Source organism: Oppia nitens, unplaced genomic scaffold (assembly GCF_028296485.1).
Source record: "Oppia nitens isolate AA-2021 unplaced genomic scaffold, nextdenovo-longstitch-racon4-pilon3 scaffold3_pilon_pilon_pilon, whole genome shotgun sequence".
Classification (NCBI taxonomy): domain Eukaryota; kingdom Metazoa; phylum Arthropoda; class Arachnida; order Sarcoptiformes; family Oppiidae; genus Oppia; species Oppia nitens.
This window is the reverse complement of record NW_026533221.1, coordinates 3,844,290-3,869,449: the sequence shown is the minus strand read 5'-3', so window position 1 is coordinate 3,869,449 and position 25,160 is coordinate 3,844,290. Positions and strand designations below refer to the sequence as shown.

The window sequence follows — 25,160 nt, the reverse complement described above, 5'->3', positions numbered from 1 at the left end:
TCTTGAAACTATGTGTTAATTCAAATTGTTTACTAATAAAATAAAATAAAAATATGATACATGAAAATTATAATTAAACAATATTTTCTAAAATATAAAAGTTGTTAATAAATAAATAGTTTAATAGTAAATTTCAGTAATTTAGTGTCTCAAATAAAATGCAATGTTTAGTAATTTTATATTTAAAATTTCATAGACAAGTGTGAAATAAATTAAACTATATTATAACAGTTGAAAACCTGGACCATTATGTAATATTGTAATACATTTATTTTTAAATATTTTAAATATTCATTAATTAGTGTTTCGTTTTAAATATATATATATATAATACTAATCTATAAAAATGAATGATAAATGAATAAAATATAAATAATATAATTAAAACAAAGTGTTATTAGCGGGTCGTTTAACAACTCTGGCGTATTCACAATCATTTTGGACGTAGTGTTCAGTTTGTTGACTATTGTGTCGATTATTATTAACTAATTTATTTTGTTTGCTTTCAATTGATATATTTAATTCATTCAAATCTTCTAAATGTCTAACATTTTCGTAGTCGCCTTCATCGGTGTCATTGTCCACATCGTTATCATTAGTGACTTCTGAATAACCATACGTATCATCTGTTAAATTGTTAGCAATTTTTTCTTCTTTATTAATTTGACTGATTTTCATATCACTATTTGGTAAGTCTTGGGTCTCAATAGGTTGTGAAGCAGTAATATTTAGAGTCGACGACACATTACTAGTGTTTTCTGAAATACTGTTTTTTATTGAAACTCTATTATGTTTTCCATAATTTTGATGATAATTTTGGTGACCATTTCCAGAGAACATCATTTTCAATACTGACGTCAATTTAGATACAGTTTGAGTAACGGGTGGCGGACTCGGACACAATGAGCTCTTTGTTTGGTCGTCTTCTCTAATGTTTGTTGTGTCAGTTGTTAGATCTACCGGTTCGTCGTAAAGAATCTCATCTTTTAATGACTTATAAGACTCTTTAGTATCAAAATTATTAGTCAATGAGTTTTGTCTAAAGACTTCTTCACGCGAAGCAAATACAGGTTCTGAAGATTCAGTTATTTTATTTTCTTTGCTTTTTCGCGGAGGCTTTAAAACAGGCGGAGATATCTTTGGTTTTGAATCGGTTATCATTATTATTGAGTTAGTATTGGATACAGAGGTTACTTGAGTTAGGATTTGTTTTTCATTGATTTTCGGACTTTTTGGCGGTTGAACCGAATGTCGTTTTTTTAATTCCGATATTTTACTCGATGGCAATAACGATGAATTAGTTTCGAGATAACTTGAATTTGTTGAATAACTCGATGAAAGTGGTGGCGATGGAGACTTTGAATCATTTGCATAGAAATGGCTTAAAGCAAATGGTATTTCCTTTGATGTCGGTTTAGGACTAATATTAATTATACCGAAATCATTGTTACCAGACTTGAAGTCATCCGTTAAATGACGCGAAGCTTTTAGACTATTAACATGAGTGGCTACTCCTTGAAAGATAGAGTTACCATCTTTTGTGATAAACGAGAAGAGTCCCTCACCAGAGGCACACTTACGGCCCGCTTCTAGAGAGAAGCCATCCTTAGTACAGCCATATCTTCTGATGTGTCTGTAAGGCCACGTCAACAACACATTATCGTCTTCGGCTAGCGATATGTTAACCGCAGTCACAAGTAATGTATAATTTGATTCATAACTATTTCTTAGACCACATCTGAGCGATGCATCGGAATCGATGAGTTTGACTCTATTATAATAAAGTAAATTATTAAATAAAATTTTATAGTAGTTATTGAATAAATAATAATAATATCAATAATAATATGATTCTTACCGATAGCTTTGTGGTCCATCAACTGAAGAATATAATAAATTTTCTTCTGTCTGAATGTCTGATAATTTGCTTGCAATCGATGAGTTGTTACTTATATTAGTAATGTTAATGTTATTAAATTGATTGGCATTTGAATCAATAGTAAAAGATTTATTTTGTAGTCCGGTATTTGTTAAACTTTGATGGACTCCAAACGCAACCGATTGAAGACAATTAAGCCATTCTGTCATCTCCTGAAAGGTCTCACATGAAAACAGATAAGTGGTGTCTTTGGTTCGGATCTATTGTTAAATAAAAATTATTATAATTAAAAGTTAAGACTTTTCTCGCAAATTATTAATAACTTGCGAATCATTTTTAATATTAAAAATATAGAAATAAAAGCTTTCAATTTGTTATCTCTATATCTAAAAGTAATGTAAAATAAAGATATTATTAACTTAACATTAGTTCTCATTATTAGATGTCATTAAGTTTGACAATAAAATTAAATTATATGAGAATAAAGTGAAGTTAGTATTGTATGAGTGCAGCAATCGGTTTATTAACTAAACATTTAATGTATGCTAATGTTTGATAAATGTATTCATATTTATAAGATAAGTGAGTAAATACAAGAAACCAATTTTTTCAAATTATACTCAATATATAATTTTATTTAAATTTCCCATCAAATTGTTTGTCAAATGAAAACTATATGTTAATAAGTTAATAATAATAATAAAAATAAAAATAATACTAAATGTGTTCTCATTTCAGTTGTCATAAAGGAAATGTAAGTTTATTATAAGTTTATTATAAGCCCACACAATACAGATATTATTAATTTAAATTATAGATACAATATTTAAATGCAGTATAATATAAATGTAACATTCAGTTCCCACTAATAAAAAAATCTTTTTCTATATATCTATATTTTATCTATATATATATATATATAAATGAAAATTATAAATTATTCATAAAATTAATTTTTGAAATTTTTTAATAAACATTTGACATTCAAATTTTAAGTAACAAATGATATATAAAGTCATTCATATGTTTCAGAGATAAAAATCGTTTTGCCTTAAAATATAAAAAATGTGGTTAAAAACATTAAAAAAATATAATTATTTAAAGCAAAAACTATTTAATAAATCAATTGTTTTTAGTTAATATTTTATTATATAAATATTGATTCAGAAATGATAAATAATTTAGTTTTTTTTGAATATTTTAAGAGCAAATAATAAATAAATAAATTAATGAATGAATGTATAAATGTTTTGAATTCAAGAACATAGCTTTAAATGGTTTAACGGGTAAAACCTGTGTCTAGTTTTTGGGCGGTATTTGAATGAAAAAAAAACACAAAACAACTGATAAAACAATTTCAAAAATTTACGATACATACAGTACAGGTGCACACATAACATAAATTTGCAATTATTATATTAGGCTATAGTTATTAAATATATAACAAATCACAATAAGTTTTATGTCAAATAATTAGTTCACTTTTCAAATAACACTATTATTTCTCAACATTTTTGGCCTCACTTTTCACATTAATTATGTTTTATTAGAAATAATTAGTTTTATGTTTTGTTATATAAGAAAATATATTATATTATAATATCAATTGTTAAACAAAAAAAAAATTATTAATAAACTACAGTATATATATATATATAAATAAAAATATACTATAATATAACAATAAAAATAAAAAACAATTACTTACTTCAAAGACATTGGATTGTTGTTTCTGAGGCAATGGAACCACTTTTAGACAATCACTTAATGGTATAATTCGAAGACAATTGTGTTGTTTGATGTATTGGTCTTCACTATCAAACACTTCCAGTCGTTGTATTCCTTGATGTGAATTCCTATACAATACATAATACTTTTTTTGCCACGACTTCTGAGCTCATTATCAATAAATAGAAACAAATTAATTACAAAAAAAATAATTATTTAAAACTAAAAATAACTTTTTAACAAATTTAATCATTAAAAACTAAATAGTTTTAGATAAATAACTATTTGAATGTTTATAATTTTAAGTATCCTAAAAATAGTCTATATATTATACAGTATTAATAAGTTACCATATATTTTATAATATCACTATACTTATAGAGGAATTTTAACAGTGTATTTAAATTACAGGTCATTTAATATGACTCATATTAAATTGTTTTTTTCATTATAAATTATAACCTATTTATGTATAAAAAAAAATGTAAAGTATTTTAAAAATAAATTTAATTTAATGCATATAAATAACTTTCATTTTCTATCTGACATATAATTTATATGATAAATACCTTTTGTTTGAGAAATCCTTGTGGAGGTACATAAAGACTGCCGGATTTTACCACTTCTTCGACATCCATTATCATCGAAAGTATTAAATCATTCAATTAGTAGTTGTTTTTAATTAATTCACAATTTCTAATATAGCTTATATTAGTTATTAAAACAAATAGTAAGTCAATTTGATATATTGTTATAATTATAACTTCAAATTAATTGATTATCACATTAGTAACAAATTGTGTAATAACAAAGTTAATATTATCAATGAATTATTAAAATAGTATATAAAACACGTTTTGGTATTAATTTTTTACGAATAATTTAATTGCTTATTTTTTTAAATCACAATAAATCATATTTCGTAATAACTTTCAATACATCTCACTCTCATTATAATTATTACAACCACACATAATATATCAATATATTATTAAGTTTAGCACATTTTAAATGGTTTTTAATTATGTTTTAAGCATTTTATCACATAAAACACTTTACAGAAACTTATTTGATGATAATCTAAGATAATCTATACTTATCATAAATATAACAAATTAGGCTATTTTGTACAATTAATTGTAGGAAAAACATAAGTTGAATAAACAAATGTTGAAATTTATTTAGTTTTAGATGAAATATTTTTACAAAAAATTACAATAATTGTTTTAAATATATTATATTTTATAAATAATGAAAACTTGTTGTGTGTATGTGTGTGCACAACAAATGTTTTAAATTTTAGAAATCACAATTACATAATTTTAGTATTATATAAGCAATGAGTTATTTGTTTGCTTAAACAAACTTTAGTTGAAATCTTTTTAAAAATATTTAACTATACTATCGTTATAATTGAGTTTCAGAAAAAAACATCCTTAAGTTAAACCAAACGCTGAACAGTAAACTAGTTTTGTTGCAAAATAAAATAATAATAATAATTATTATTAATAATATTAAAAATTATTTAATTATATATAAACAACACATTCAATAATATTATCATTAAATACAATCTAAAAAAAACACAGCGGATGTCGTTATGACTAGTTTTGTATTGTTGTTATACTTTTATATTGTAATATCATTTTTATTAAACTACTGTATGTATTGTATATGATATAACATAGCAAACACTAATTTTTTTAAAAATTTATTAGTCATTTAAAGCACGTTACATAACATACATTTAAATGAAATATTTTTTGCAACAATTTTATAAATATATTATTTATTCATATAGAGTACCATTTTTCTAATACAATATACTTTTTATATTTCAATGTACTGTACGTACAGTATATTATTATAAATGAAACAAATGATAGATATGAATGAAACAAAAATATTTTATTTCTATTTTTACGATATATATAGAAAAAAAATTAATTAATTACTTATAATAAAGTTCTCATATAAATCACAAGTTGTTTTTTATATTTATATAAAACAAAATTGAAATTTTTTTGATAACAGTAACATAACATAATAAGTACTACATATTATAGTTACACAACAGTTGAGATATGTAATGTCAAAAAAACTTTTTGTTAAATAATTGCATTGAAATTAATGCTATAATAAAATTTTTCTGTGAGAATAGGTTGCTATGCAATACATATACAGTACATAATGTAATATTTTATATCCAACAAACTTTGTTAATAACTAAAATCTAAATGTGTGTCTGTTGTCTGTCTGTATATCTATCAAATTTAAACTTTTGATTTGATAAAAAGTATAATAAAATTGTTTTAAAAATAATTCTCTTAAGTAATATGGTTAAAATGATAGAAAAATTATTTTTATAATTAAAATTAGTTTTTAATATTTTTGATTAGTTTAAATAAATAAGTATTTATGTAAAGTAAAGTAAATTAGATGGTGTGTGTGTGTGTTTGTGTAAATATTGACTTATTATTGAATTAATATATTTTATTTGTTTATACTTAATTATTAGTTTTCTTAACTTTAAACATAACAATAAACAGCTCAGACAACAATTAGATATGCTATTTAAAATTTCATTGTAGAAATGCTATCTAGCATTTTCAACTGATTTAAAATGATCTTAATTTCATTCATATGATAATATAATGGTATAAACAATAAGCACTATCTCTCTATGTATTGCTATAGACATGTAATAATATGTTTAATGGATACGGGTTTGCAATTAGTACATCACTTTGTGTGCGATTAATATATCATAACTTTTTTTTGGTTATATGTCGGAAGTATTATTTGCTTCCCATTTATTTTGATGACTGCATTAATGCATGCGATCAACAAATGGGATCAATCTATGGGAAAGACATCAGAGATTGTTGTCATCACTATTGCATAGTTTTATTAATATAAAAAATTACTGCATATATCAGTATATACTCCTTTATAAAGTTACCTTCTAGTCTTCGAGTGTATTAATATCTGCCGAATGTATGATCAAATATATTTCTAGTTTGTGTCTAAAAAACTTTTTTAATCATATTTTTTTGAGAAAAAGTTATACAAAAATATTCAAACGTATAATACTATTTTTATTTATAGCAATATTATTATTTAGGAAACATGTGAATACAGGTGTAACTTAAAATACAGTATTTATTAAGAATAAATTAAAATGATATTGGTGATTTTTTAATTTCAACATTTATATTTATTTTCACGACTAATTTATAGTTGACTTTTATAAATACAAGTATAAAAAATAAATAAAATACAGTATACGGTATTTATTTAACCAAACATTAAATTTCTTACAAATAGAGTTTTCAATTAAATAAAAATATTAATTATTTAATTAAGAAAAATCACTTACCATTTATTGGGAGATTTTTGTGTATTAGGACACCAGGAATTAAGCTCAGGGATAAAATTTTTATTTATAAATTGTTTAGAGATAGACCTGTTAAGGGCTAATGAGTTATCCTAAATATTTTTGTCGATTTCTAAGTTATATATTTTTCAATGCTGACCACGATTTTACAATTAATTTACAAAAATATATTATAATTTATGTATAATAAATAGTTTTTAAAAATAATTATATTTTATAATATTTTCAGGTATCTTATATAAACATAGTTTAAAGTTATATAAATATTTAAAATTAATCAAAAATATTGGAAACTTTTTGAGCGTAAAACCGAAAAATTGTAATGAAATTGAAAAATAAATCAAACATATAATTTGACATTCATTTTGGCAAAAAATTGCTAAAAAGTTAAAAATAAATACAATTAAAATAATACTTATAGATAATTAATTAATTAATAAAACATAAATTATTAATTGTAATTAAATTTGATTTAATTTAAATTTATTATAAGAAATACAAATGTTATTACAAATTGATGTAAATTTGATTTTAAGTTAAGCTATCATTCAATGACTTGTTTGTCAACGAGAGGGCTGTCATAGAGTGCATACAAACACATGAGTTGATTGAATCACATGTTTTGTTACAATGATTTGACCACAGATTTAGACCACAAGAAGTGTCATCAAAATGACTGACACTCGTAATGATCAGCCAATCAAATGCATTAAAGAAAAGTGGAGATTATTGCCGGCATTTCTTGAGATCAGAGGTCTTATTAAACAACACTTGGATTCGTTCAATCATTTCATAGATAAAGAAATCAAGAATGTCTTGAAGGCTAACGAGAGGATCACATGTGAGTCCGATCCCAATTGGTATGTCAGATATCTGGACATCAGAGTTGGTAAACCAGAGATTGAAGAGGGCTTTAATGTGGTCCGACTAACATCACCTCATGAGTGTCGATTGCGGGACATATCGTATTGTGCGCCTATTAATGTGGACATTGAATACATGAGAGGACAGCAACGGGTTATCCGTAACGACCACACCATCGGAAGGATGCCTATTATGTTGAGAAGTGCTAACTGTGTGCTCAACAACAAGACATTTAGCGAATTGGTTGCACTGAATGAGTGTCCCTACGATCCCGGCGGCTATTTCGTTATCAATGGCTCCGAAAAGGTTATCCTAATTCACGAACAACTGTCCAGAAATCGTATTCTTATTGAAGATGGACCGGTATGTCAAGTGACGAGTACTACGAGTGAGCGCAAGTCGCGGACCAATTTGATTATCAATAAAAAGAGACAAATAATTATGAAACACAACTCTTTCTTAGACGAAGGCATTCCTATATTTATTGTCTTCAAAGCTATGGGCTTTGAGAGTGAGTCTGAAATTACTGAATTGATTTGCGGTATTACTTCAGACAATCAGAACATTGACTCCAACTTATTGATCCCATCGATTGAAGTCTGTCATAAGGCACAGATCTGGACGAGTGAAATGGCACTCAAATATATGGCCAATAAGTTGAAATCAAAGACACCAATGACGGGCAGAGTTGAGTGGAATTCAAATGAAAGACGAAAACCAGCCGTTGAGATCACAAGGGAACTGTTGGCCACAACTATTGTCGCACATATTCCGGTCAAAGAGTTTAACTTTAGATTGAAAGGCATTTATTTGGCGCAAATGGTTAAGCGTTTGATCTGTGCTTTGAATAATCCGTCATTTATTGATGATCGCGATTATTATGGAAACAAACGTCTTGAGTTAGCCGGTTCTCTCATTGCCATACTTTTTGAGGATCTTCTCAAACGATTTAATTCAGAATTGCGGGTATTTTATATAAAATTTTAATTTATTATCGAAAGTTATTTATTTGATTTGATTGATTGATTGTATCGCTAATAGGCCATCGCTGACAAAAACATACCAAAGATTAAAGTGTCTCAATTCGATATCGTTAAGCATATGAGACAAGATTTGATTACCAATGGATTGGTTAATGCCATCGCAACCGGCAACTGGACGCTCAAGAGATTCAAAATGGAAAGAGTGGGCGTCAGCCAAGTGTTGAGTCGATTGAGTTATATCTCATGCTTAGGAATGATGACTCGTATCAATTCACAGTTTGAAAAGACTCGTAAGACATCGGGTCCGCGATCTCTTCAGGCGAGCCAATGGGGACTCGTCTGTCCCTGTGATACACCAGAAGGCGAATCTTGTGGTCTCATTAAGAATCTGGCGTTAATGACACACATAACAACTGATGTCGACGAACAGTCAATTGTTCGCATTTGTCTTAATATAGGTCTCGTTCAAGACATCCTATTGTGTTCATCCGGTGCTTTAATCAATCAAAATTATGTGGTATTTGTTAACGGACTTATCGTTGGAGTCACTATTGATCCACAAAGACTTGTTTCGAATCTTCGATTTCTTCGACGAAATAATTATATGTCAGAGTTTGTGTCAGTATCTCTGAATCAGCTCCACAGAGCTGTTTATATTGCCACTGATGGCGGACGACTATGTCGACCATATATTATTGTCAACACAAGATTAGGTGTTCCTAAAGTGCAACCGAAACATCTGGAGTCTCTTAATCGAAAAATTATGGGATTTGAAGATTTTATTCGCGACGGTTTAGTTGAATACTTAGATGTCAACGAAGCCAGTGATGCACACATTGCCATCAATGAACAAAAGATTATTATTGGTTTGACAACACATCTCGAGATTGAACCCTTCACTCTTTTGGGTGTCTGTGCCGGTGTTATACCATATCCTCATTGCAATCAATCACCACGAAATACTTATCAGTGTGCTATGGGAAAACAAGCTATGGGAACCATTGGTCTTAATCAGCGACAACGTATTGATACACTTTTATATTTGTTGGCATATCCTCAGCGTCCTGTTGTCAAGACTAAGCCAATAGAGATAATCAATTACGACAAATTACCCGCCGGTACTAATGCTATTGTTGCAGTTATGTCATACAGCGGTTTCGATATCGAAGACGCCACTGTTATGAACAAAGCGAGTCTCGATAGAGGTTACGGTCGATGTTTTGTTTACCGAAATCAAAAATGTGTTCTCAGAAGTTATTCAAAATTTAATAATATCAAAGACCGAATAATGGGACCACTTGTTTCTGCCGAACCGCCCTACAAACCAATTGGCAAACACGCCTGTCTTGACTTTGATGGTATTGCAGCTCCCGGAGAGATACTCACAAATCGTACTGTTATGGTCAACAAATCTTCACCAGTTGTGAGCAATATAGAAGATACGAGTATTCCAACTCCTGGACGACCGGGATTAGACTCGACGGCATACAAGGATTGTCCCGTTACTTATAAAGGAATAGAAGATTCTGTTGTTGAAAAAGTGATGATCACTTCCAATAGTGAAGAATCATTTTTGATAAAATTGCTTTTAAGACAAATGCGAAGACCAGAAGTGGGCGATAAGTTTAGTTCACGACACGGACAGAAGGGTGTGATTGGACTAATTGTTCCTCAAGAGGATCTACCATTCAATTCACAGGGTGTTTGTCCCGATATGATTATGAATCCGCACGGCTTTCCATCTCGTATGACGGTTGGCAAACTAAAAGAGTTGGTCGCAGGAAAGTCAGCCCTATTGAAAGGCACTCTTCACGACGGAACAGTATTTGGTGGCACCACTATTGATGAAATATCTGAAATTATGATACAATATGGATTCAATTATAATGGTAAAGAAATTATGACATCCGGAATAACTGGCGAACCGTTGAACGCTTACATATATTTTGGACCCATTTATTATCAAAAGTTAAAACATATGGTTTTGGATAAAATTCACGGACGATCAAGAGGTCCACGAGCTGTACTAACACGACAGCCCACTGAAGGTAGAGCTAGAGATGGAGGTTTGCGTTTGGGTGAAATGGAAAGGGATTGTCTTATAGGACATGGAGTAAGTATGTTGTTATTGGAAAGGCTTTTGCTATCCAGTGATGCATTTGATGTTGACGTCTGCGGTCAATGTGGTCTTCTCGGTTACCAGAAGTGGTGCGCCAAATGCGAGTCCAGTCAAACGTTAGCCTCGGCTCAGATTCCTTACGCATATAAACTACTTCTGCAAGAATTACAAGCAATGAATATTCAGCCAAAACTAAAGCTAACAAATATGTGATACAAATATATGTAATAATCATTTAGTTTGATATATTGTATTGTTTTCCAAATATTTTCATATAAAAAAGTAATAATAAATTAAATTTATACAAAAAAACTGGCATTAATTCTATACAATTTTTTATCAATTTTCAATACAATATTTACATTTCAATGCACTTTAATGATTGCCAAATGAAATCATTATTTTAAAGACCGTAAAAGGTTTAAAAAAAAGGTTATTATATATGAGTTTCAATTCATTTTACTCAATAAACTCTTTAGTTATTGTCGACGGGATTTAAAAATATCTTTTAAAGAGAAATATTTATTTAGATTACTCTTTAATTATTTGAAAACAAACTGCAAAAACCTATTTATCTTATTATTATTATTTAAAAATCAGTTTCCGACAGTCAAATGTGCCATAAAATTTCTATAGCTTTTAATGCTTATCGTTTAAATCAGTTTTTTTAATATATACAATAATAAAATGTAAAACTATGTAAAATATACTATTATTTCAAAATAATTTTGAATGTTTTTTTTACAATTATTGTAGCAAGCATGTTTATGGAAAAATTTGAAAATTGCTTAAACAAAAAAAATTAACAATATAAAATTATAAAATTTTATTTATTGGCGCCAAACAATTATTAAATAATAATAATTATTATTTTTTTGTCAATCTCATATCATCATATGTTGATAATAATCGTTATATTGTATGATTAAATGTTTATGATAATACATTTTTTTTTAATTTGTTTTAGCTATTTTTATTACAAAAAAATGATTATTAATAGTGAATCGTTAAAATTTATTATTAAATAACACACTACTGAAACATTATAATCAAAAAATTATAATATAATTTTTTAAATAAATTTTTTAATATAATTTTGAGATTTAAATTTATTAAATTGTTTGGAGAAACCCAACGAAATGAGAAAACAAAAGTTAAGACAAAAATGGTTCAAAAAACCCGATAATTCAATATATGATACTTTTTTGTATTGTTTATTAGATTTAGTGTTAAATTATAAATAATTTGTTATTATCGTTATATACTTTAATATATATTTATAAACTACACTAGTTTTTACTAGATTTATATAAATAAGAGTTAATATAAATCATTACTACTGTATATAAACATTTAATAATATGACCCAGGCTATTACTGTAAATTAACATTTTTGTCACATTAGCCTATAATACAAAATTATTACTTTACAGTAAAATATAATAAAAATACAGAGTGTATACTGTATTAAATTTTATATGAAAATAATTTAAATAAAATGTATATTTAATGAAAATTAACAAATAAAATCTTAATTAATAAATAAATAAATAATTTATTTATTTCTAAGTAAACATCAGCTAAATATAGATATTGAAAAAACATATCTTTTTAATTATTTAATTAAAAGATATGATAAACTTATTTGACTTATAAAGTGTATAATACTTGATTCATACAGTTTTATACACTATTATATACCGTATGACTTTACATGTAGTGTCGTATAAACATTATATTACTTTTACTGTATAATAATATTATTATAACAAACAACTTAATAGTAGTAATAATAATAATAACGTGAATAGCAATCAAAGCAATAGTTGATGTGTTTGATAGTGAAAGCAATAAATACTTACAAAACATTGAATGCCATATTCAATGCATGTGTTGCGCAATACAACTAACATAACAGTGAGTAGTGTTTGAGTCGAGTGTCACAGTATTGAGCCATTGATTTCTATATATTTGATGAGTCAGTGAGTGAGTGAGTGAATGAGTGTAAGACTACCATACGGTTATGTATACGATATACGATCTATACGTATAGTAAACTGTAGTATAGTATGTGTTATGTGTTATAGCATTGGTTCAGCAAATGTCTGGTTGTTTGTTGTCATCAATCGATGTGATTGACAAACCATACGACTACAAGACCACACATATGGCACCCGGAGGTCACTGTGACCATCACTGACCACATACGACAACACCAATACTTATTGTCAACACTGTGTTTGTCTGCATCAGTGCTCACCATTTGGTTCAGCCATTAGTCTTAAGTTAATTGTGCGGACAATCTGAAGGCAACCAAACATTTTAATGATTTAACTGAAGTGACCATCGAGTGTATCGCCGACGACAACAATGGCCGCAAATCCTCGCAAATTCAGCGAAAAGATCGCTCTTCACAACCAAAAACAGGCAGAAGAGACGGCCGCCTTTGAACAGATCATGAGGGAAGTGATTGGAGCCACAAGAGTATGTATCACACCATCGATGACCACTTTGTCAATACAAACACTTAATTATTAATCAGTGTTTGGCTATTGATATCTTTGATATGCTCTTAGATTAGGTTTTTTTGCATTAATTTGATTGCCGTTATAATAATAAGTAATAATCAATGTTATGCTAAATAATAAGTCTATAAATATATTAAAATTATTTAATTTTTATTAGATTTTAATTAATTAATTATTTTTCTAATATGATATGTAAGGCAATATCATTACATTACTATTCAATAACACATTAAATGATAAATTGATATTTTAATTAATTATATTTTTCAAATGTATTACTAATAAAAATTATTTTTATAATTAGTCAATGTTTTTGTAAAATATGATAATAGGATTTTTAGTGAAAAATTTGATACAATTTAATTTTACATTTAATAGATTATATCCCAATGATAATAATAAAAGTTTTAAAAGCTATTTTCCTCCAAAAATATCAATTAATAGTTAATAGCAAACACATGATTGTTGTATAGTTTTTTTTAATGGCCTTGAGATGAAACAAAACATTATTTTATATGTATTAATGTTTTGATTAATTAATAAAAAACTATAAATTTATGAATAAATATATGAATGTCTACCAATTAGGGACCGACTTATCCCAAGAGTCCGCAACATTTGCATATATCTTCATCGATGGTTTGTAGGGCCGGATCTTTGCCTAATGTTAACCAAATTGGACAAAGTGTTAATAAATCGGCAATAGATTTGCAATCAGCTCTTAATAACTTAGAGGACATAAAGCACGGAAGGGATGACCGCATGGGTCGTCGAAATGTAAGAAATAAGACCGGCATTAGTGACCACAATAGTAACCGTAGATTAGGTGTCACACATAATAATACATCTGCATTACAGTTGGACCAAAAGCGTGTAACGATGTCTCCAAATTCGGCCACTTATTTGAGTCCACCGCCCGACACAAGTTGGAGACGAACTAACTCAGACTCAGCCCTACACCAGAGTGCACTCATGTCGACGAATCAACAATTGGAGGCCTTCCAGAACTCAATTTCCAGAAGAAGTACATTTCATGATATGGACAACACCTCGATGTCTATCGACGATTCAGGAGTCATAAATTCATGGGATCCGGGAAAAGACAGGTATGACAAGTACGCACTCAACGCTCCACTGCCTGATCACTCGCGACCCAAGTCTTGCGAAGTGCCCGGTATTATGATATGTCCGACTCAAGAGGACTACAATTTTGTTAACAATCATATGCCACATATTCCCATTTCTTCAAATACGGGATCTTTACCTGACTTAACAAGTCTTCATTTTCCTGCGCCACTCTCGACGCCAATAGATGTTGACGACCAAAACGCCAACATTCAGCCCAACTCTCCCTATCAGAGCGGCCCTGACTCGCCTTATTCTCCTCATTCACCGCACAGTAATGCAAACCTATCTCCCTCACCCCCGATGGCGATTCATCAAATTAACAATAATATGTTGTATCAATCGCGCACCGGTGGAGGCGTTAGCTCTATAAGCGAAGCCATAAATATAAATAACTCGAATCATCGACAGATGAGTACATCTCCCGGGCCATCGCCATCTCCAACATCATCACGTCGTCGACATCATCACAATATTAATAACTTAGTGATCGGTAATCCCAGGCATCAACACCATACAAATGGTCTGCACTCGCAAACAGTAGGTTATCCTCACAGTCCACCGCGGATTACTGTAGAGGTAAGGCGTCGCACATACATGTTGTTCACTGTTCTTCAATTATCTTAGTTTGTTGTTAAACATTAAACGTCTCTCAATTGTCTCGACATAATTATTAATAACTTTTTAAAAACTTGCAAATCTATTCTCTAAACGCCTTATCTCTGCTTTAATCTGATGTTAATTTATTTCTTTTTAAATTTAAATTATAACAAAATTTGTTTAAATTAAAATTATTATAAGGGTTTGACTTTGGATACAAGTGCTCTAACACTTAATGGTAATTCACAAAATTATGTGACTTCCTCCGGAGGACCATCAATGGGCTATTCTCCATCAGAGCATTACCAGAGTTTGCATCATCAGAGCCAAAATTATGTGCCATCAGTGCCACCACAAGCACAGCCAAAACCACAGACACCTTTGTCTTTAAGACAAACTAACTCTCCATTGCAGGTATTAATCAAATACTTGATATTATTGTTGTATACATTTTTAAATGTCTATAATTACTTTAACTAATTTGTTTTGTTTTATTTGACAGCATATGACAATGGGATTACATAGAAGTACGACTCCTTCAGACCATTCATGCAGTGCACCGGCATCTCCAGTCTCCCATAACATCTCTCCTATAAGCTCTCCTGGTTTACCAAACAATAATCTAAGCAAAAGTCCTTTTACTGATAACTCATACTTTAATGTACAACAAACGAGTGTTTTGCAGCAACAATTGGAACAGTTTCGTATGGTTAACGATAAAATCAATGATTCTGCTGATCATTACTTAATGGTTTGTAACTAATTAATTATATAATTATTTGTTACCAGTTTTAAACAATCAATTTGTATTGTATCAGATGCCCAACAACGGAACAGTTCACTCATCAAGCAGTAGTGCCAGTTCTAGCACTGGTGTTCTTTATATGAGTGCCAGTGCCATACCATCATCTCCTCGCGGAACTATGACTGACACAAACGCTACGTTAAATGAGTATTCACCACAACATACGCCACACTCTCCTCAATCATTGGTCAATAATTGTGCAAATAGTCATCAAAGCTACAGCCAATCGAGTAATATATACTACACCTCATCGAGTTCGGTACCATTGAATCAATCGCCTACTCTGGCCTATTCCAAGTCCGTGATCTCATCAGTCAATCAATACCAGCAATCGAGTGCTTCAAATCAGCCACAAACGCCACAAACACCTACCAGTATTCCTGATATTATTCTCACCGGTAAATCTATAATACTTGAATATATTGTTTAATAGTTAATATATAAATTAATACTACACTAACCGGTATATTAGGACCCAATATTGAAGACCCATTGCTTAGAGGAACAGACTTTGCTAAAGATATTGGAACAGCGATGGCCGGTATGTCGGGCTCTTTCGATTCGGATTTATTTCCTTCAGCAGAAGAGGCCATAAGAGCTGGTTTGGATCCAATCGACTTCGACGGCTTGCAAATACTGCCCGATATTGACTCCAGCAATGAGGAGACGTTTCGTTTAGAGCGCTCTTAGCTATACTTCAATAGCTTTGGTTTGAATTAATTTTGTTATTTGTTTTCATATATTTTTCAATTACGTTAGTTATCTTATTAGACATTTTTTGCATTTTTTATTATAATGCAAATATTACTTTTATTTGTAGTTTTTATTTAGAACCTATCATGAGTTGTAAATAATTTTATTTCAAATGGATTATAATTTTAATTGTAAATATTATAATTGTAAATGATTTGAATGAAGTTTTTGTACAGTCCTTACGATTAATTTTTTATACCGTAATTATTATAAATTTTTGTTTTTGTAATGCCATTGAATCTTCATTTGTATAATAACTGTTAAGACATTCAAAAGTTTAAAAAAAACTTTATATAATTTCATTATTTATATATAAAATTTAAATATTTACAAATATATTATATACATATTATATACAGTATATATATATATAAATTTTTATTATTGGATGAATCAATGAATGCTTAAAATTGATTCGCATATAATTGTTATAACATTATGTTTTCATATCTTATATCTATATAATATATAATACGTTTTAATGTTAATATAAATTTTTTATTATTGTTAACATGAAATGAAATGTTTTTGTTTTGTTCTAATGAATTGTTTTTTCACACTTTTGATTGCAAGTATTTTTGGCGACTAAATGACATGAATTTGACGTGAATTTTTGACTTTTATTATATAAAAAAATAATTGAATTTTTCTACAAATATATCGTTTATTGATTGATAAATCTATTAAATTACTTTATTATTAATAAACTTATTAATTAAATTGATAACTTAATGTAAAACAATGACAATAACTAACAACAATATAATTATTTGTAATTTAAATTTGAGAGAAGTTTTTAAGCAATTTTTCTCATTTTGCACTTAATTTCAATATACATGTAACGCAATAATTTGCTAAAAAACATTTACAATACTGTATAGGCTTTTTAATTATTTTTAAAAATTACAATATCTTAATGTTTTTATTATAATATTACAGCATATTTAAATTTATTTTTTAGATAATCTAAATTTTAATCTTTTTTAAAATCCACATTTAATTTTAAGCCAAATTTAATGATAGTATACTACGGTATATATTCTTTACAAACATGTCTTCAATTAATTCTCTTTACATAAGTTTGATCTCTCTATTTGTAATCTTTAAATACTTATTAATTAATTATTATTTTATTTAAAAATAACTTTAAACAAAAAATAAATAAATAATAAATTTTTCTATTATCTAAAGCTTTTTATTCACTCTTTATAATGAATGTACATAAAGTAATAATTATTATTTTGAATATATGATTAAATGATTAATTATTATAAAATATTTTAATTTCATTGATTTTAAAATCATTTTAATTCATATTATTTAATTGTATCGCATTATAAAAGTAAGTATTTTAATATAATTTAAATTTAAAAATAAAAATAATGATCATGCTAATTTTTTTAAACTAATGTTTTTCATTTATCTTATGACAACTATTATATAACATTATATAACAAAAAAATTATTAATCATAATAAATAATTAATTAGTTTTTTATACAGAATATTGTTTCTAAAGAGACAATTGATTAAATTTTATTATTGTTAATAATTCAAAGTGTTATATAATTCATAATTCGTACTATCATTATATAAATTCATTATATAACTTAATTTACATAAATATTAAAACACTTATAATCATTTAGTTTATCGTAATCAACAATATTACATACAATATGTATTATACAATATCATACATTACATTATATACTGTACATCATATACTGGAATATGAATTCATGTGATGCGCTTTTATAGTAATTTATAATAATAGTGATTCATAAATATAATGTTCGCATAACATCTTTAAAATAAATATTATATTCTATACATTATATATTGAAGAATATTCTGTATATTATTGAGCTTAGAGAAAGAGAGAGAGAGAGAGAGAGAGAGAGAGAGAGAGAGAGAGAGAGAGAGAGAGAGAGAGAGATGACTATATGGTGCGCAAAGACATAAATGCATATTCTGTCTGAAATTTGATGATATTCTATACAAAACATCCATCTTTTTTATATATAAATTAGCTTATCATTGAAGCACATCATAATTGTAATCAATTTTGATAAACCAATTGAGATCGCTTTGTCGTAGCGATTGAATTGCCACCAATTGAATCGCAATGTCTGTCATTTCCTATTATAATCAATCAATTGATAATGATTTGGAAGGTGTGCCTAAAGATGTGGAAAATAGTTCAAAACGAGATATAATTATTTACAGTATATTGTTTGTCATCTCTGCCGCTGGAAATATATCCGTTTTTACGGCATTATTGCGAAATCGTAATCGAAAATTGAGAATCAATTTATTGATATTTAATTTAGCCATCGCTGACCTGATTGTCACATTCATAATGATTCCTCTTGAGGTCGGCTGGAGAATCACCGAGTCGTGGATCGCTGGAGACTTCGCTTGTCGACTACTACAGGCTTTACGTGCTTTTGGACCGTATTTGTCATCAATGGTATTGGTCTGCATTTCATTTGATCGATACTTTGCTATAATACATCCGTTAAAAGTAAATGATGCCCACAGAAGAAGCAAAATCATGTTATCTTTTTCATGGATTATAAGCATTGCCTGCAGTGCACCACAAGTATGTCTTTTAATTGAAAAATATTATATTTTCAATTATAAAAAATTAAGCAATTTTACAAATAATAATAATTTAAATTTAGAGTATGATATATCACGTTGAGTCACATCCAGATTATCCTAAATTTGAACAATGCGTTACTTTCAACTTCTTCAAAACCGCTTGGAAGGAGACCTTCTATAATATATTCTGTGTAATGGCTCTCTATGTGGTACCACTTCTTATAATAATCTGTTGTTATACCAGAATATTATGGGAAATATATCGCAGATCTAAAGAATCGTCTGAAGGTTACACTTATAAAAAAATAGTTTTACTTTTCTTTGAATATTTTTAATTGATTTTATGTTTAAATTTAGGAAAAAGTGGTGAATCGAGTAATAATAAGCAAATATCGTCTGAATATAATTGCAAATCACGACAAACTCAAAGCCAGAGATTAAATAATTCGTCGATAACTCGAAACCGAATGCATTTGAGACGATCGGACGTCACACAGATAGAGAGGGCCCGAACCCGGACTCTCAGAATGACTCTAATCATTGTATTAGCATTTGTCTGGTGTTGGACACCATATGTCTTCATTGTCTTATTATATCAGATTGATTCAGAAACGGCCAAAAAATTGGATAAAGGCTTACAAAACACACTATTCATGTTTGCCGTTTCCAACTCTTGTGTCAATCCATTAGTTTACGGAAGTTATTCATTGAATTTCAGGAGAATCTGGAAAAGATATTTTGCTAAATATTCATTCATACCATTCAACAAACACGACTCTAATACTGATGCCAACACTTCCAGGAGATCCACTTATATTGACGACAATACTACTTATTCCAATGTTGAGGTCAGTCCTCCCAGTCCTTTATCTTATGAGATAACAGTCGACGTAAACGGATCTATATCTACATTACATCATAACAGTGAACGAAAAACTAAATAATCTTTTATATTATTAATAATTATATAATTATTTTTATAACCTTTTATTCATTTAAACTATTGATTATATTTTAATATAAAATTTTATTCAGAAACTTAAAGTACAATCTTTTTTATTTTATAATATTATATTTGAAGTTATTAAAAAAATTATAATGTGATACAACTATTATTATTTTATGATTATTATTATTATCATACAGTAATTCTAACTATAAAATCGAGCTTATTTTAAAATTATTTGTTTAATTAGAAATATAAAGTTATAAACATAATTAAATAATTTAATTTAAAAAAATAGTTACTTAAACTAAACAAAAAAGTAATAATTTATAAAAAAAAATATTGTTGTATTTAATAGATGATTAAAAAGTTATACAGTATTTATAATTAAATCTTATTTAATGAAATATAATTGTTGAACAATTTATAAATTTAAAATATATATTTATAAAATTAATTGTATTAAAAGGTGCTAAAACTAATGCTCTAAAATTATTGAACAATTTAATTGTCTGTGAATTAATTGTATTATATTGTAACGGCTAGTTCAATATCAAATACAATATAAATAAATAAAAATATATATATAAGCGAACAATTATAATTTGTAAATATTATAAACTAAACTAACACTATAGTAAAGTAAAGATTAAAAAACCATATTTTTAAATTATTTTTAAAAATTAGAAAACATTTTTATGCGTTTATAACTATTAATTTATATTTCAAAAAAAATTATTATTGTAATTAAAATGTCATCAAAAGGTTAATTTATAGATTTAAACAATTGTAATATAACTACAGTAATTATCTACAGTAGGACCTATAGGTATATATACATAGATTCTATGTACAGTACAATCAAATAATAGACATTACATTTTTTGTCCAATAAATATCCGATAAATATACATACAATATAATGTATTGTTTAATAATGTAATACTTAATGTATTACTGTATTATAATTCATTAATTGAATTAATCATTTAAACAAAATATAAATTAAATGATATAAAAATTAAGAAACAATGATAATTCATAATTCATTCTATACTAATAGATATCTAACTGAATAATGATATGATTTAATATAATTAATTATTTGTAATTATTGTTTATTGTATAGTTGTTGTAATATTTATAAATTAGTAGTTATTTTAATTTTTTTTATAGATTTAGCTTTTATTTACATAAAAAAATTTACTGTAAATTATCTCATTGTATCTAAAAAATAACTGTATGTGATATACAGTACTTAAATTGTTAATATTAAATAAGTTTATGTTATATTTTGTTAACATTTATGATTAAATAATTAATTAATATTATATATATACTATTATCACTGTTAACTATTATTATTATTATTAATTCATACAAATAAAATATTTATTGTACTTAATTTAATTACTCAAATAATAATGATTGTCAAAAAATATTAGTATATTAATAGATAATAATAAATTTGATTATGAATTTGATTTTATATGATAATCTTGAAACTAGTGTTAAAATACATTATTAGAGTCTATAGACTCTATAGTATATACAGAGTCTATACAGTACTTATAGAGCCCTCTATGAGTGATATGTATAGAGATTGTGAACGCATAGACCATATCATTCAAAGATGGCTTCAGGAGATCTGCAGGCCGTTGATGACAACGACCAAAACAATGACATCCAACTCAAGAAACAACACTTAGAGAATGGATTTCATGAAGAACCCGACTTCAGTGATCCAGAAGACTTTGTCGACGATATTACCGATGAAGGTATTGATAATACAATGACATTTGAAAATACAATAATATCAATTGTCACTAATTTCGGCATCAAATTATCAACACTCAGACACACTTAAGACACTTATTTTTGATTAACAATTGTTAACTAATTAGGTGGTTAACTGTGTCTTTGAGTTGATCTGCCGGTGATGTCTTGATATGAAGTGACGCGTGTTTTAAAAACGCATACATTATATAATGTGTGTCTCTATCCACGTGTTCACTGCTTTTTACATTGACTTGTAATGAGTTCACCTAAAGGCTGATCCATCAAAATATAGCCATTTATTGACAATTAATACATTTTTATTATTATATTAACTCATAAAATCTATTTTTATTTAAAATGTAATTAAGATTTTTTATATTCATTTTACAGATCTTTTATCCCATTTATTGCGGCAGAAACCGACAGAACAGTCGGGTCTCCAAAATGTAGTGATTGTTGACCGCATACCACAAGTTGGTCCCGAAAGGGCCGAAAAATTGAAGACTGTATTGTTTAAACTTTTCTCGAAATGTGGTAAAATAATGAACGAATTTTATCCATTAGATGAAACTAATCAAACCAAAGGGTTAGATATGATTTTTATTTAAAAAAATATTTCTTTACTGATCTTTATTTTTATTATCAATAGATATGTCTTCTTTGAATATGAAAATCCTGAACAAGCGTTAGATGCGGTCAAAACATATGACGGACACAAACTCGACAAACAGCATGTATTTGCAGTGAATCAGTTCACAGATATTGACAAATATGTTAATATTCCCGATGAGATAGAAGATCCCCAAATACAGGAGTACAGCACCCGAGGGAACCTTTACTATTGGCTTTTTGAACCCGAATGTTATGACCAATATTCTGTTCTTTACGAAGCCGGCGAAATGACTGCCGTTTTTCTCAATTCAACACCAGAACCATCACTTCTTAAAGAAAGGAAATTATGGACCGAACAGAATATTCAATGGTCACCTTTGGGAACATATATGGCAACATTTCACAAAAGAGGAATAGCTTTGTGGGGCGGCGAAGATTTTACACAATTGGCCCGATTTGCTCACGACAGTGTCAACCTAATTGACTTCAGTCCGTGTGAGAAATACATTACTACATTAAGCCAACAACTTGTTATGGCTAATGACGCCAACGCTATCATTATTTGGGATATAAGGACACAAACTAAGAAAAGAGCGTTTAGTGCCGATCCTTCGCAACATCTCATTTGGCCGATATTTAAATGGTCTTTTGATGACAAATACTTTGCCCGCATTTACGCCGATTCACTTAGTATTTATGAAACGCCGTCATTTGGTTTATTAGATAAAAAGTCAACAAAGATTGCCGGCATTCGTAACTTCACGTGGTCTCCATCACAGAACATTCTGGCCTATTGGGTGGCCGAAGACCAGAACGTACCGGCTCGGGTCACTCTTATTGAGATACCATCGCGTAATGAAATCAGAGCCAAGAATTTGTTCAATGTTGCCGATTGTAAGATGCATTGGCAGAAATGCGGTGACTATTTGTGTGTCAAAGTAGACAGATATACAAAGGCCAAGAAGGAGAAGAATGAATTCAAATATAGTGGAATGTACTTCAACTTTGAAGTGTTTCATATGAGAGAAAAACAAATACCAGTCGATAGTCTAGAAATTAAAGAGCAAATCGTAGCATTCAGTTGGGAACCGGTAGGAAATAAATTTGCCATAATTCATGGAGAAGGTCCATCAACATATAGTGTCAGCTTTTATGGCATTAAATCCGGAGTAACTGTTAGCCTATTAAGTGAGACAATTATATATATATATTGTTTGTTTCTATATATCTTAATTCTATCTATGATTTTAATTATCAGAGAAATTTGATTCAAAACAATGCAATCATTTATTTTGGTCGCCTTCCGGACAGTTTATAGTATTAGCTTCTCTTAGATCAACTGCCCATACATTAGAATTCATAGACACATCTGATTTTACGATTACCAATACAACGGATCACTTCCAGGTGACAGATGTTGAATGGGATCCAACCGGCAGATATGTCACTACAGGAGTTAGCAATTGGGCGCATAAGGTCTGAAGCATTATTATCTTAATATTTGATAAATAGTTATTAAAAATAGCCGTTTATAATGAATAGGTGGACAATTCCTACTGGTTGTGGTCATTTCAAGGGCGACTCATACGGAAGCACAATCTCGACCGCTTCTGTCAATTACTTTGGAGACCACGACCACCGACACTGTTGTCTGACGAGAAAATCAAGGAAATTAAGAAAAATCTGAAGCAATACAGCGCACAGTTTGACATTAAAGACAGAATGGCACTCTCGAAGGTCTCCAAAGATATGTTGGAAAAGAGACAAAAATTGATGAAAGAGTTCGAAGAGAATCGCCAGAAGAATGAGAGAATGTTTAATACAACCAAAAAGAGAAGAAACGAATTGAGATCCGAAGACAATATTGAAGACAAAGAGGATGACGAAACTGAAGAAACAGTAGAGTTCTTGATTAAGGAAGAGATCACTACTATCGATGAAAACGACGACTAGAAGACAAAAGTCTGAAGTTATTTCGCAAATTATAAACAATTGATAGTGTATTTGATTATTATATTGAATACATTAAATGAAAACGATTTTTGTATTTAACATTAATAACTAAATATTAAAATAATTATATATTTAATAATAATTATAGATTTTGATTTTATATTTAATAATAAATATGAATTGTCGTTTTGATTGACGTGTTTATCAAACATCAAATGCAATGCAAGCCATGAATACATTTGATTTAATTGATTCAAAATGCAAAACATTTCAAAAAAATTAATCAATTTTTTCAACGTCTCTTAAGATTAATTGATTTTTATTTTAATATTAATAAATATAAAGGACTAGCACTTGAAGCACCTGTAATAGGGATTGTATTATTAGAGTATTACACACTTGAATAACTCGATTAACTTTTGAATGTTTTTCTACTGTATAAATGTTTTATAAGTAGTTTTTCATAGGAAATACTATGCAAAT

At 28.2% G+C, this 25,160-nt stretch overlaps 5 protein-coding genes across 6 annotated transcripts; 4 read left to right on the top strand and 1 right to left on the bottom strand.

The window, feature by feature from the left end:
* Positions 1–381: 381 nt before the first annotated feature.
* On the bottom strand, positions 382–4,281 carry LOC128957842 (uncharacterized). Its single transcript, XM_054303657.1, has 4 exons — positions 4,177–4,281; positions 3,588–3,770; positions 1,859–2,139; positions 382–1,771 (listed from the first exon to the last, which is right to left on the bottom strand). Exons 1-4 carry the CDS (start codon positions 4,249–4,251, stop codon positions 382–384), a joined length of 1,929 nt encoding a protein of 642 aa, XP_054159632.1. The 5' UTR covers positions 4,252–4,281.
* A 3,279-nt stretch (positions 4,282–7,560) lies between these two features.
* LOC128958797 (DNA-directed RNA polymerase III subunit RPC2-like) lies at positions 7,561–11,185 on the top strand. Its single transcript, XM_054304732.1, has 2 exons — positions 7,561–8,834; positions 8,910–11,185. The coding sequence occupies exons 1-2, from the start codon at positions 7,677–7,679 to the stop codon at positions 11,181–11,183; spliced, it is 3,432 nt and encodes a 1,143-aa protein (XP_054160707.1). The 5' UTR covers positions 7,561–7,676; the 3' UTR covers positions 11,184–11,185.
* Positions 11,186–12,809: 1,624 nt separating this feature from the next.
* On the top strand, positions 12,810–16,857 carry LOC128958917 (CREB-regulated transcription coactivator 3-like). Of its 2 annotated transcripts, none has more exons than XM_054304880.1 (7): positions 12,810–13,454; positions 14,087–14,275; positions 14,357–15,163; positions 15,425–15,637; positions 15,726–15,974; positions 16,042–16,426; positions 16,501–16,857. In XM_054304880.1, exons 1-7 carry the CDS (start codon positions 13,341–13,343, stop codon positions 16,716–16,718), a joined length of 2,175 nt encoding a protein of 724 aa, XP_054160855.1. In that variant the 5' UTR covers positions 12,810–13,340; the 3' UTR covers positions 16,719–16,857. The 2 variants fall into 2 exon arrangements, with proteins under 2 accessions (XP_054160855.1, XP_054160854.1); XM_054304879.1 differs by having other exon boundaries at positions 12,811–13,454; positions 14,357–15,202; positions 16,501–16,856.
* Positions 16,858–18,908: 2,051 nt separating this feature from the next.
* Positions 18,909–20,331, top strand: LOC128957841 (adipokinetic hormone/corazonin-related peptide receptor variant I-like). Its single transcript, XM_054303656.1, has 3 exons — positions 18,909–19,385; positions 19,468–19,675; positions 19,745–20,331. Exons 1-3 carry the CDS (start codon positions 18,909–18,911, stop codon positions 20,329–20,331), a joined length of 1,272 nt encoding a protein of 423 aa, XP_054159631.1.
* Positions 20,332–21,900: 1,569 nt separating this feature from the next.
* Positions 21,901–24,788, top strand: LOC128958597 (eukaryotic translation initiation factor 3 subunit B-like). Its single transcript, XM_054304479.1, has 5 exons — positions 21,901–22,111; positions 22,503–22,698; positions 22,762–23,912; positions 23,983–24,200; positions 24,267–24,788. Exons 1-5 carry the CDS (start codon positions 21,967–21,969, stop codon positions 24,675–24,677), a joined length of 2,121 nt encoding a protein of 706 aa, XP_054160454.1. The 5' UTR covers positions 21,901–21,966; the 3' UTR covers positions 24,678–24,788.
* The last annotated feature ends 372 nt before the right edge of the window (positions 24,789–25,160 follow it).